This window comes from Cheilinus undulatus, linkage group 21 (genome assembly GCF_018320785.1).
Source record: "Cheilinus undulatus linkage group 21, ASM1832078v1, whole genome shotgun sequence".
Classification (NCBI taxonomy): Eukaryota; Metazoa; Chordata; class Actinopteri; order Labriformes; family Labridae; genus Cheilinus; species Cheilinus undulatus.
Genome location: NC_054885.1, coordinates 31184620 through 31198429, shown reverse-complemented (window position 1 = coordinate 31198429; position 13810 = coordinate 31184620). Strand labels below are relative to the sequence as shown.

Here is a 13810-nt window from a genome sequence, read left to right as displayed (position 1 = left end):
ATTGCTAAGTATAACAGAAATGGCCTGCCTTTAAATATCACCATAAGCACATGGGATTGCATGAAAAAAAACATGAACACTTGACAACTGAATAAGGGAAGCACTGCTCAAGTCAAAAAAAATGAATAAAGAAGATGCAACAAGGATCAGACTCTCTTTAATGATAAGAGGATAGAGGTCAAAATTGCAAAAGAATTATTGACTGTCCAGGTAATTTGCAACAAAGTCAGTAGTAAAAACAGGCAGCCTAAACTGGAAATCTGAGGCACTCTGCTGTAATATACAATACAATCAGCGTATTCAGACCCCCTTCACTTCTTTCAGTTTTGTTATGTTGCAGCCTGATTAAGTTGATCAAATCACATTTTCCTCAATAATCTACTCTCAGTAGCCCACCACCAGCACCTCTTATGTCTGGGCCTCTTTGCCTCTTGTACAGTAATATGGCCAAGTGGCTTTCGGGCCACAGCACAACCAAAGGCTTGTGGTGACCCTATTACCTGCCCAGGTGCTACGCTAGGCCAGGGGTAATCAACTTAATTCAAAGAGGTCCAGTCAGAGAAAATGTATTAAACCATAGGTCTGGAACATCATAATGTCTAACTTGAGTTAGTGTGATATGTGGATCTGGGTGCGATTTCAGGGACTTGTTGTGCTGATAAAATATGAAAATGAGTTTTCCTTTAATGCTGTTATTTTATTTAAAGCACAAGTTTTTATTTAAACAAAACAACACATAACAAAAGTAAAAGTGTAAAGTATAATTTGATTGTCATTTTAAAGATAATTTACAAAATCTTTTGCTCCATAAATTCTTAAAATAATATATTTATTTTCTTTTCTCTTTTTCTTCCTCTCGTCTGTCCCTCATATAAATGCAGCAGTTTAATGTTTACCGCCTGGAATGCAGACAGTTAATTGGCCGGGTAGCGTCATGTGAGATGGCTTAACTCGCATGCAATTGGTCTGTGCTTCTACTGATCTGCAAAACCAGTACCGTAAATCTTAAAATAGCTGCGCCGGTTAAATACAAGCACCCCGTCAAATTTAAAGTTCCCTTTCAATCTAATGATTGTAGGTCTGGGTCCAGGTCCGTATCAGATGGCGTCTGGGTTTGGCCGTCAGCAGTCCGCCAGTTAGTGACCCCTGCCCTATGCTATGCTTACTCACCAGACCCACCCCTTACTGTGCCCTACAGAGGTAGACTGTTATTTTTCCAACGGATTATCTTCCCATGCCCCAGCTAATATGCAAAGACATCCAGAGCACCACGGGGGTTGCATCAATCCTCTGTCCCGCCCAATGGTGCCCTCAGGCAGGCTTACTTGCCCCATCTATGCCTTTCTTCAGCCTCTGTTTTTGGCTCAAACATGCCTAATGTTTTGTGCAGTACTGTAGCTCACTGCTCTAACACAAGACTACCACAGTGCCATACTTTTACAGGGTAAGTCTAAAGTTCAGTAAAAACAAATTCAATCAGCCTTAGCTGACTTTCAACATGCTTTATATGAATTAACCTGTGTGATAAAATCACCAAAAATAAAGATGAACTTTTAAGCCAACAGTACATCTTATGCTCATTTACTTTCTTAGACATATATGAACTTAACTTGGCTCCAACAATGCTAGTCTTACTGTTGTCATACTAAATTAGATTTCTCAAAATTAGATGAACACATCTACATGATGCTGCTAGAAGGTGATTTACATTTGCATACATCTCAATTAAATCAGACTGGTCAACATGTTCTTGGCATGCTCCATGGTCTTTGTGACAGACATTAACTCAAAAGCCTAAAGCTTAATGCTAAACTTTGCAGAAGTCACGCTATGTTCATCCTTGGGATATCACTGTAAACAGAAGCGGTGTTTCTTGTCTGGTTCCAGCCACAGGAACTACTGCCACTTCCCTAATGTAATCCCAGTCAGATTAATTTAAAGTAAAATAGTACAGATTGGACCTAAGACAGTGCAATATGTGACAACTCAAAGAGACAGAACAGAAAAAGCACTGCAAATTAGAGCAAATTTTATTTTCCAGGGAAACATATGGATCCACTGAGAAGGGCTGAGACCCACTTTTGGGTCCTAACCCACCAGTTAAGAACCACTGAGCTAAAGGGATGACATTTGGGCCACTTGTACCTAAAAAGAGTGTTGGAATGAAATACAAAGCTGTGAAACTTGTTCATTTTTTGGCTCAGACATTAGTGAGTGCTACTGTAATGAAGCACCAAAATCTGTTTTGTGATTCAACCTAGCTGTGTTGGTATTTTGGTACAAATCTCTAGCTGTAAAGTTTGTGCATGCTTTCATTGTTTAACATAGGACTAGTTTGCTAGTTTAATAGAAACCAGCTGGCACATCACATCAGGGTTACTTCTGCCAATGCATCGATTCTCCCACAGTGCTAGTTTATGGAGGAAAGGGCTGCTGTCTAATTAAATGTCCTAATGGAGCTATAAATGTAGCTCAACTTAGCTGCGCATGCTAACATACTGAGTGGTGAGAACAGGGTTCTTTGTCAAATAAACAAACACGCTAAAGGGGTAAACCAGGATGAAGTATCAACTCCACCATCAGCCCAGTATGAAATATTTTTGCCAAAAACAGATAATTTTTAAGCACCAGTGTTTGTTTCTTTTACCTTCTAGTTTCAGGGTTTCATTGTCAAAGATTTTGTTCTTGTGGAAAAGTAGAATAATATTAATAAGAGTGATGATGATAATGCCAAGCCTAATAAAAGTAATGGAGGTGATTATGACTGGGATTATTACTCAGTTGGCAATGGAGGCCATTATCTCTATTGCAGTTTAATTGCATATAACGCACTAAGAGCATGATTGAATCCAGACTGTTCATCAACCACATTCAGCTGTTCCCTCCTCAAGATAATTGCATATTGTCTTTTTCCTGTTTTGCATAAAAAGCAAGTCATCAAAATGAGCGGCACAATTACCCAGACTCTCGCCTGCTCTCTCCGGGTGTCAGCAGAACCCCACCAGCAGCAGAGCAGGCGCTGAATTGTGCGTGTATGTGTCAGCGCATTAGTGTGTAACTTGTAACCTTAAAGATATTCTCTGGATTTTTTTCTTCTCTTTTCCAACAGCATTTTTAAAGTGGCTGCATGCAAATTGTGCATTCAAAGATGACTGTTTAATCCTCGTGTCACTGGCACAAACCTGTCATGGTGCAGAATGTCTTTGTTTCTCCTTTTCTTCTGGCACATTTTTCCACAAAATTCTAGAAACTACCATTTCCTGACGTATAATAAAAATCTCATTAGTAGCAAGCTTACATGTCAGTTGAACTTGTTCATACTGCGAGTCAAAATCCAATTCTGGCCTATCTGCATTGTGTCAGCATTGTCAAACGGTGAAATACAGTTTTTACCACATTTGGAGCCGGTTTGAGATCCCATCCCTATCAGATTTCAAAGCAAACATCTTAATTCATATATAATTTGCATTTTCAGTTGATTCAATTTGAACCTCTTACCCATTTAAGACATTTGTAAAATCTACTTTAATGACATACAATAAATAAGACAAAAATACTTTATTTTGAGTGAAATACCCAATCCTTCCAAGAGTTTTGCAGGATTTTAGATTCATTTTGGCCAAAAAGCCCAAGTTTGTGGCAGCTTTTTCAAGTCTTGTAAGTTTTGTCAACCGTTGCACTGATCTGAGGCTTTATTTGCCTAGGGATGCACCAATGCATCAGTTCAACATCAGCGATATTGACCCTGTTGACAAATATCTGCACATCGGCAAATAATCTGGCATGAACAGATGTCAATAGCAGACTGTTATCTGTTGTGTTGCATCAATTTAACGCTGGCATCTGTACGCCTTATTGCTATTTTAGAGAGAGAGAGATATTTGACCTGTTGCTTAAAGTCTAATCTGTTTTTGTGGTCAAACATTAGAGAAAATGTCAGATTTTTACCCAAAATTCATTCCCAACTTTCACAAGACCAAACTAAAGACTTACGACAATATCAAACACGTTTGATATTATCGTAACACCAAGACTGAAGAAAGGCCGCCTTCAAACTGCTCTGATCGAGTCTTATGACCAACTTAAACCTTACGACTGAGACCATGGGGGCGTACTGCAACTTTAGTAGGACTCCTATGATTTTACTCCGACTTTAGAATCGTCTGTGACTTTGAAATCGCAAGACAAGTCTTTAGGTGTAAGGCCCCCTAAATGCTCACTGGATTTTTTTCCCTTTTTTTTTGGACCGTTCTCTGTAAACCCTAGAGGTGGTTGTGCATAAAAATCCCAGCAGATCAGCACTTTATAAAATAGTCAGACATCATGTCTGGCACTAACAACCATGCCATGTTCAAAGTAGCATGAATTGCCTTTTCTCCCTGTTCTAATACTTGGTTTGAACTTCAGCAAGATGTCTGGACCACGTCTACATGCCTACATGCATTGAGTTGCTGTCATGTGTGCTGATTGGCTACTTGTGATAACAAGGAATTGAACAGGTGTACCTAATAAAGTGGTCGGTGAGTCATCATTTTCCTGTCTATTTTTGCCCAAAAGACAGGCATGCTGAGGTAGCATATCAGGAGCATCAGAGCATCAGAGCATTTAGTTCACATGGGCAGCCTGGAAGAGCAGACTTGTTAAAGTGGACACATTATGCAAAGATCACTTTTTCAGGCTTTTCTAACACAAATATGTGCCCCTGGCCTGTCCACAATCCCCTCAAGTACCAGAAAAATCAATTCCATCCCTCCATCTCTTTCTCCAACTTTCAGAAAATGTGTGCTAAGACAAGCCGTTCTCAGATTTTCCCCTCATAATGTCATGTGGGGAGTTAGCCCTGCCCCCAGGTTCGGTTGGCCCTCCTCGCCTGGAAGAAAGTCCAGCCCCCCTATCCTGATCCCCGATCAGGAGAGCCACATCCACTTCCTGAGAGGAGTGGAGTCAAGTGCAGAGTTAGACAGCTCATTAACATTTAAAGCCACAGACACAGAAACATCTCGTTCTGAGCTGGGATGAAACAGAGGGGTTTTTAGATATACAAAATCCAATACTGGAGTGTTTTTTCCAGCAACAAACTTCACAGGTATGCTTTGGGGACCTCTGAGAACAATATAAACTTGTCTTAAAAGGGTATAATATGTGACCTTTAATATGCAAGCTTAAAATATGGGTTTATAAGAATTGCATTTCACACAGTCGGCGTCCCAACTTTTTTGGAACTGGGGTTGTAGATAATAGATTTTGCTTTTTAAACAGTAGTGTTGCATGTGAGCTTGACAACATCCATTTATTTTTTAGAATATTGAATTAAATATGCATTTAGACCAAAAATCAACTACAGTTCACAAACTAATCAATCAAATTAGAAGCAAGCTTTCAAGGCTTAATCAGAGGGATCTGAAGGCCAAATCAGAGGGAAAAAGATGTGTTTTTAACCTAATTCACATTAACAGACATGAGTGTTGAAAGGCTCTGGGTCTGTTTAAAGAGGCCTGGTTAAATCATGCATGCAGACCACATATCTACAGGGAGTCTGAGCGACAAACCATTTGCTCAGTGACACATTAAGCAAACATATAAATAACATGTCCTCATGGAGAGCGGTCATCGCGTCAAGGTTGCTCCTGCAGAAGGAGAGAGTGAATTTGGTGAAGTCAGAAGATGAATTGTTTTAGGGAAAGAAATTGTCCTGTGTTATGTCTTACAAACGCTGACACATTTGTTTAAGGTGACGGTGCCAAGAACCAAACCATTAGTGGCTTTCATGAGAAACAAGGATTAAAAAGGTTTTTCATGCTTTGGATTCTCTCCTTAGATTGACTGCCAGATATGGTAAAAGCCATTTTGTCTACCGCACATGGGATTGTCCGTTTATTCTTTGAGAGGAGCCCTGGACTCCCTGACACAGACTGAGACTGAGAGAGAGGGTGGGCAGTATATGACAGAGACTGATGCAGTGTTGTGACCGTTTTAATAAATGTAATGTAAAATGTTTTCATAACACTTGGTGAAATGGATTTGGCCCTTTGAGCTTTCAAATGATTCATTTTCGTGTTTGGAAGCGTTTGAATAAACCTTTCTGAATCAACCGAGTGGAAAAATTAAAAAAAGAAAAAACGGACCATAAAAACCGTACCTCCTCACGGGCCTGAGGCCAGCTGGCTGCGGTCCAAATGACTTCTTACGTTATGCCAAAAACAATCGCCGTCTCATATTTCTGTCAACACATATAGACACACATGCATGCGCCTGCACACACCTGTCTAATCCACTCCTGTTTGATACGCCTTTCCAAGCCTATCTTCAGTTGTCCATCTTTCCTTCTGTTAGCAGTTGCTTGCTTTTCCTTTGGTGGGATTTAAGCAGCATCCCCCACCTCTCGTCTCCTCCGTACTCATGCTTCTTTCATTCCCTCTCTCTCTCTGCCTCTTGTGCCAGCCTGCATCCCTTCCTTTCAATTAGTCAAACCTAAAGAGATCCAGCACAGCGCTGCCCCTCCTCCGCCAAACCCCTCCTCCTCCTCTTCTGTGTCTTGATGGTTCTGTCACTTTTTCTCAATTAGCGGACCTGACAGGCAGCTAAGCCTGCTCCTCCTCTCCTCTTGGTCTTCCTCTGCCATGCTCGGTCTCTGTCCCTTCAGCTCATGAATATTACAGCCATTTTCTAGGGACAATATACCAGTCTGCATTTATGTGATTTAGCATTTTGGCAAGTTTGAAGAAATTGCACAAGCGGGTATCTGAAACGCAGGATTTGGCTGCTAGAGCTGGGAAATATGAACTAAAATCATACCACAGTCAGGGATAGGCAGTGATTTTCAAGCATTTAAACTGTCATTAGTTTATTGAAAACTAATAAAAAAAAAAAATAGCTTTTGACCGTTAGAATTGGGGGTGACCCATTATCAGCTTTGCTGAATTAGATATCTTCATGATACCATCCTTGACAATATGATTCATTACAATACAATCTGCTAAAATATGATATGATATGAACTCTTTGGACAAGGAAACAGTACTTTCCAGTTTTAATAAAGTATATTATCAGTATCATTACAATACAAAACAGAGTGATGCAATGCGATATGATGTGGTACGATACGATACAGTATGATACAATACAGTATGATACAAATTCTTTGGGCAAAGATACAATGTTTTCCATTTATATTAGGGGTGTAAATCATCAGTTTCACCACAATATGATACGATACAATTTGTTAGATTACGATGTTACACTGTGATACGATTAGGATATTAACGATACAATATGATACAAACATTTCGATATGATATTGAATCTTGGGACCAGTGTTGGGTGTAACGCTTTACAAAAGTAATGCATTACAGTAATATATTACGTTTATACAGTAACGAGTAATATAACGCCTTACACAGAAAACAGATGGTAATATATCACATTCAGTTAGTCGCATTACATTCTAAAGAGACCTTGTGGAGCGTGGAGCTCTCTTCTAATGCCACAGTGCTGCTTTCTTCTGCTCTTTTCATGACGGTTGCACCAAAGGTGGAACACGTAACTAAGCAGCTTACAACAGCCAAATACCATCCTCCACCGACAACAACGAAGCATCCAAACACAACTCCCCAGTGCTCTGTTAACAGGACACTGCAGTAAAACTCCGCATTTCAAATGAAAAATGAGTCTTACTGTCAGCTGCCCAATATCAGTCCTCATGATGATATAACTATAACCTCTGCTAAAGCTGGAAATCCAACCATCCTGGTTTTTTTGGACTAGTCCTGAAAAGACAAAAGCTCCACGGCAGTCCGGTCCAGTCCTCTCATTGATGGCTTATCCAAGACTGATTCTGCTAATTAGCCAGGACAACCCTGTAAATTTATCGAAGTCCACTACGACTCTGCTCGGCCTAGGCCTCTCTCTCTCTCTGATCCTTCCATACCACTGATGATATTAAGCCTTTGGTTAACCAGGAAAACCTCACTCAAGGTATGATACGGTACGATGTGATTCAGCGCAATGTGGAGTGTGAATCATCCTGATATGATATGAAACGATACAAAGCTGTTTGATACCATACAATATCAATTCTCTGGACAATGGCACTGTATTTTCAAGTTCAATTAAGGGTTGTAAATCACCAGTTTCACAATATGATACGAGCCAATGCAGTTTCATCATAATACAATACAAATGAATACAAAATGATACAAGTTCTCTGGACAATGATACAATATTATCATTCATAACAAAATCTGCCTTGACACAGTTGACATTCAATCCATTCAAGGGCTGGACTATATAATGCAACAGTTTCACATCGTTAAACAAAGACCGCAATTTTGACAATTTTTTTTACTGAAAAGTTATGTTTTTTTAAGAAGAAACATTTTTACTAAGAGAATAAAGAATTGAGTTTGACCAAATGTTGCAAATGTTGCTGTTCATTGCTTAGAATTAAGAGCTCCTGGTTATCTTTAAATTAGGAACACAACATTACATCAGATTCTCTATTTTGGACTTTTTCAAACCTCTTAGTCAAGATTTTCTCACCCTAGTATAATTAGGAGAATTAATTTTCATTTTAAGTATAAACTCCATTAAAAAGGGTCTCCTTTTATGTACAGAGCCCATAGTTTGCAGCCAGGTTGTCACAGTGCTGTTTGTTCTCAAAGGAAAAATGAAGCTTTGTTGAGCTGTTTAATGCACATTTGTTATATATTTTGTAAGTGCAATGTCATATCATGTATATAATGTACCTGATTATGACAAAATCAGAGTTTTTCATTCCTGAATGTCTGCCTCATGAATACGTCTATCATTTATTGCAGGGTCCCATGCTGTTTGTGTAGTTTACATCTGTTTTATACTGTTTTATAAGAGGTTTTATTACTGGTTATTTCTGGACAGTCTTGGTGTTCTTTATTGTAAAATTGTGTGTAATTTGGTATCAGTATTGTTCAGTATCACAGTATTTTACCAAGCATTAAGGCTGGCATCTATCTTTTCACATCAACATAAATTAATTTATATTAATGATATTTTCTTCCCCTTTATCTCATTTGAAAATTTGTCATTATATCATAAAACCTTGGTCTGTTGCCCAGCCCTAGCCACAGCTAGCTCAAAGGAAACACTGTCATCTGCCTTTAATTCAGCAGGCTCAATTCTCCTCTGCCTCTAGGTGCTGTTCTATATCCACCCCCCCCTTCTTTGTCCTCCCTGTCGGCCTGCTTCTCTTAACCCACCATGCTGTGAGAAATACCTCCAGAACTTCTAGAAATCCCTCCCTGGGATGCGTCTCTGTTTGTTCTGCCTCTCGCCCCTGCTCTGCCTGTAGAAAGGAGGGCATGCGCTGCGAACTCCCTTCTGCCGTTCACTTGCCAATGTGAGCTTGTTTATGTGTGTGTGGAAGGAGCCGAAGAGAGGGAGGCTGCTGTGCAGTCAGCAGACTGCACTAAGACCCTGCTCACGTCGCCTGCAGCAGGAGCAGCGGCAGCAGCTTCCCTTGTCCTGGCCAGATTAATGGCTGAATGGGCTCTGCCGTGCCCAGCAGTCCCCCTCTTGCCGCCCCAATGGAGGGCATGCTGAAACTGAGCGGGCTGGCATTATCGGGCACAGCCAGACCACGCTGTGAAAAGGGATTACGCCGTCAATCGTCACGCTCACAAACAACATGCTGCCGCAGAAAAAAAAGCCCCTCTACCAGCTTGGATAAAGACTGCCAAACAGCTCAGTGCTTTTCTCGCTCACAAAATCAGAGAAAAACGTCTTGCTTTAACAAAGGAGCCCCCCTCCTCTCGCTGTAGATGAATTGGCATAAAAATGTGTGCTTATTAATCATGACAGCATAGAAAGAGGCAGAGACAAAAGTGGAGAGAAGGTAGAAAAGGAGGTAAAACAAAGAAAAAGTGAGGGTGTGTAATTATCACCCCATTGCCCTCCTCAGAAAGCAGCACCTCCTGTGTTATTGCAGGCCTGTTTGCCCTTTCTGTGCATTTCATTAATTAAGTTGGGAGCATGCGGAGGCCGCTCTGAGACTGGGTCATTAAGCCCACCACAACACTCCTCCCTCCCCAGAACCGGCTCACAGCACTGGCCCCATTGTTCCACGGGCAGAAAGTGAGATATTCTACACTCTGAGCTCCTGTTAAAACCACATCGCTGTGCGGGCGAAAACACACTCTCACACACACAGGAGGCCAAATGAATTGCATCTGCGCTTTCCTGGATAAGGTCGCACGCTTGCCAACACAAATACGTCTGTCTTTCATTTAGCTTGTAGGGCCATGTTTTCCTCTCTTTATCCCCCTCCTCCTTCCTTCACTCCGGCTGTGAGCGGTGTTTGAAAGTCAGGCTGGAGGGTGAGACAGGTGCAAAAGCAGAGAAAAGGAGACGTGAAGCACCTGGACTCTGTGGATGACTCACAGGTCACTGAGATGCTTGTATGTTGTGTGGCTGAACAGCAGACTGTGGTCTTGATTACAGCCGGACGTATGAGACAGAAACACGCTGTCGGAGGGCTCTCACTCAACCAATAAGATAAGGTAACATCTAGTTGAGGGTAGCAGGGAATCATGGGAGTGATCCCCTCAGCCTACGATGAAAATAAACCGACACCAGACAAGTTCCTTGTTATAATGAATGTTTTGGGACAGTGTGAGTCATCACACTGTGCTGTCATCATGTAATATTATTAGACTATCAACACTGATTCCACTAATGTTTACTATCAGTGTTAACTCACTCATTGAAGCCCCCAGTGTGCCAGTTTAACTGGTAATGAATGAACTGGTAATAATTCAGGCAGATGTTCAGGGGATTAAACAGTTACCATTTTTATTAATAATCATACTAAAAATGTCCCCACAGTTAGAATACTGTTCTAATTGTAATTAGCATTAAAACAGCTAGTGGCAACCATGCTTTGATCTCACCTTAGATAATGTCCAGACAGCATACAGTAATGTGGGATTGTTCTTGAAATATATAGGACAAAAGCAGATGGGTTGACTGTGACTTAAAGGAAAACATTCAGGGTAAGGAGCCAACCTTGCCTCTGCTGCTCATCTTCTCACATCATCCATGCGAGCACTCCCAAACTTTGTACTAAGTCCCTTTAGTTAAAAATATGAATCCAATGTTGAAATCATGTTGAACCTGTTGTGTTGATGGTTAAATGTGCGTTCAAGGTAGGCTTGAACAACTGACGATGACAATGTAAATATACACTTACTGGCCACTTTATTAGGTACACTTTGCTTGTATCAGGTTGGACCCCCTTTTGCCATCAGAACTGCCTTAGTTCTTCGTGGCATAGTTTCCACAAGGTGTTGGGAACATTCCTCAGAGTTTGATCCATACTGAAATGATAACATCACGCAGTTCCTGCAGATTTGTCGGCTGCTCGTCAATGATGTGAATCTCCTGTTCCACCACATCCCAATGGTGCTCTGTTGGATTGAGATCTGGACACTGTGAAGACCATTAGTCCAGAGAATTCATTGTCCATGTCATCACTTTGTAAGGTTTTCTGGACGGTATTAGTATGGGAAATGACATGACAAAACATGTCCTATTAGAACTATGAAAAACAAAGATTTCTCTGGCTTTGAAAGCTATTGAGGTATGGCATGTATGGAGAAGGGAAGAGCACAAGTTTGGCCATTTTTGTGTTTTTTAATCTTAAATTCCTCCAGAATTTCATCATCATGCACCCATACTGATATTTTTTGTCGGTTACAGTGTTTTAGTATGAATTTTCTTTCTTGCATCCATGTTAAATAATTAACCACACAGTATGAGATAAAAAGGCTAATTCTAATGAATTTGTTTGGATGTTGTAGACGTGCACTTGCAGCAGTACTGGGCTCTCTTAGTGATGCTTTTATTTGTCCTAATACTGCGTTTGGCTTTCATCTCGATCCACACTCTCTCTCCATCCTCCACCTTCAAAGTCCTTTGTGTTTTCAATGTCCCATCACAAAATGAGTTTTGTGTTTGGTTATGGTGTTAATGTCCTCCAGATGGACTTGATTTAATAAGCCCAGGTGTGCTGACTTACAGGCCCAACTTCCATATGACCTTTTACTATTGATATAGGTCAGTCAAGGTCAGCTGCTCAGCTCTTTCTTCATGGTAACCAGCTTTAAATCTCTCCTCACAACCCCATTCAGTCAGTAGAGATGCCACTGCCAAATGTGAGAGGGAGATAAAGAAAGAGCCATATGTTTTGAAGACAAATTTCATACATTACAGCAATCCCCAGGCTTGTCGTGTATTGTTTGCTTTCTTAACTCAGGCAGGGAAGGCAAACATGACAGGCACAGCCAGTACTTATTTGCGTATGAACACCAGCAGCTGCATTGGACCTGGAGGATTATCCTGGGTTAGTCTGGATAACTGCATGGTGGTGGTTATTGTCCTGTCTTATCAGTTATCTCCCTCTCTCTTCTATCCATCTCAGCAGCTCCAGGGTATCCCCGATTCTCAGGGAGTTTGGCCCACACTTTCCTTCCCATGAGCCACTTGGATCACCATGCCAACAGTGGAGTTCTTTATGGACAGCACCGTTTCTATGACACCCAAAAAGGTGAGTCGTTAGATGGTAAAAATGGGATCAAATAGAAATAAGACATTCAAATAAGGTTTATGCAATTTAGTATGGTTTAACTGTAGAATATGGAATACAGATGAGGCAGGGCAGTGTGCTAGGTTTTAAGATATATTCATTTATTTACAACTGAGACATACAGTTAGACAATGTAACTTATTCCTCCCTCGCCAGTTCCACATACTTTTCTGATTTTGAAAATGTTTTTGTGCATTTAAGACAGTGTCCTCTCACTCTTTATCTCTTTTGATTCAGAATATAAATGAAGATCTTTAAGCTTGAACACTTATTGATTATACTGTTCATTGAAATAATAGAGATTATATCATTTTGATACACAGGGTTTTTAGGAGAATAGAATGTCAACAGCTTCAATATATACAGAAATAGTGCCAAGATTTGTCTGCAATTGTTGATAATTAAAAAACAAAAATTGGCCCAATATTGGCTGTTAGGACTTCTGTTCTTATTGCTGTGGTTTAAGACAGTGAAGGCTTGTTCAATAATAAGTTGTGTTGAATGGAAATTCAAAATCGCCATTTCAGCTTTCCTGACTTTCCTGACAGAATTTTAGTTTTAAGTAAACTGCAATTGATCACTTCAAGTATTTTTCATCATTGTACTCAAATTATCTGACAGTCATCCTTAAATATGCAGAGTTTTACAATCATGCCCTTGGGCATTGTGCTTTTGCACTAAGAGTAAAAGGAAACTGTGTTAAACGCCTCATTTCTACTTACGTATGGACCGCCAACCGGCGGTTGAATAATTCCCATGGGAATCTCCATGATATCTGACAAGCATGCAGAACTTCTCACCTCTATAATATTTTCATCTGGAACGTGACACCACTACGTTTAAAAACCTGACTTTTGCGGTGAATTTCAGAGAGACTGTACAACAGTGTGCTAGCAAATAAGTTGCTAAGTTGCTAACAGGCCTGCAACAAGTCATACATTTAACTAGGCAGCCCCACAACCTCGTTCAAATCCCAGATTGGGCCTTTTTGTGCAGTTTGCATCCTCTTTTGTGCAGTTTGCATCCTCTTTTGTGCAGTTTGCATCCTGCATGCATGAGTGCTTTACTGATGCTCTGGGTTCCTCCCAAAGACCAAAAACATGCATGTTAGGTTAATTGGTGACTCTAAATTGGCTGTAGGTGAGAGTGTGAGAGTGCCTGGTTGTTTGTCTCTGTATGTCAACCCAGTGATTG

The 13810-nt window shown here is 40.5% G+C and overlaps 1 protein-coding gene across 8 annotated transcripts in view; it reads left to right on the top strand.

The window, feature by feature from the left end:
- Positions 1 to 13810, top strand: part of LOC121529537 (BAH and coiled-coil domain-containing protein 1) — a 131307-nt gene that overhangs the window by 68094 nt on the left and 49403 nt on the right. For all 8 annotated transcript variants that reach the window (XM_041817472.1, XM_041817468.1, XM_041817474.1 and 5 more), the window contains one exon: positions 12452 to 12577. In XM_041817472.1, coding sequence (XP_041673406.1) covers positions 12452 to 12577 — 126 coding nt within the window. The remainder of the gene's footprint in view (positions 1 to 12451; positions 12578 to 13810) is intronic.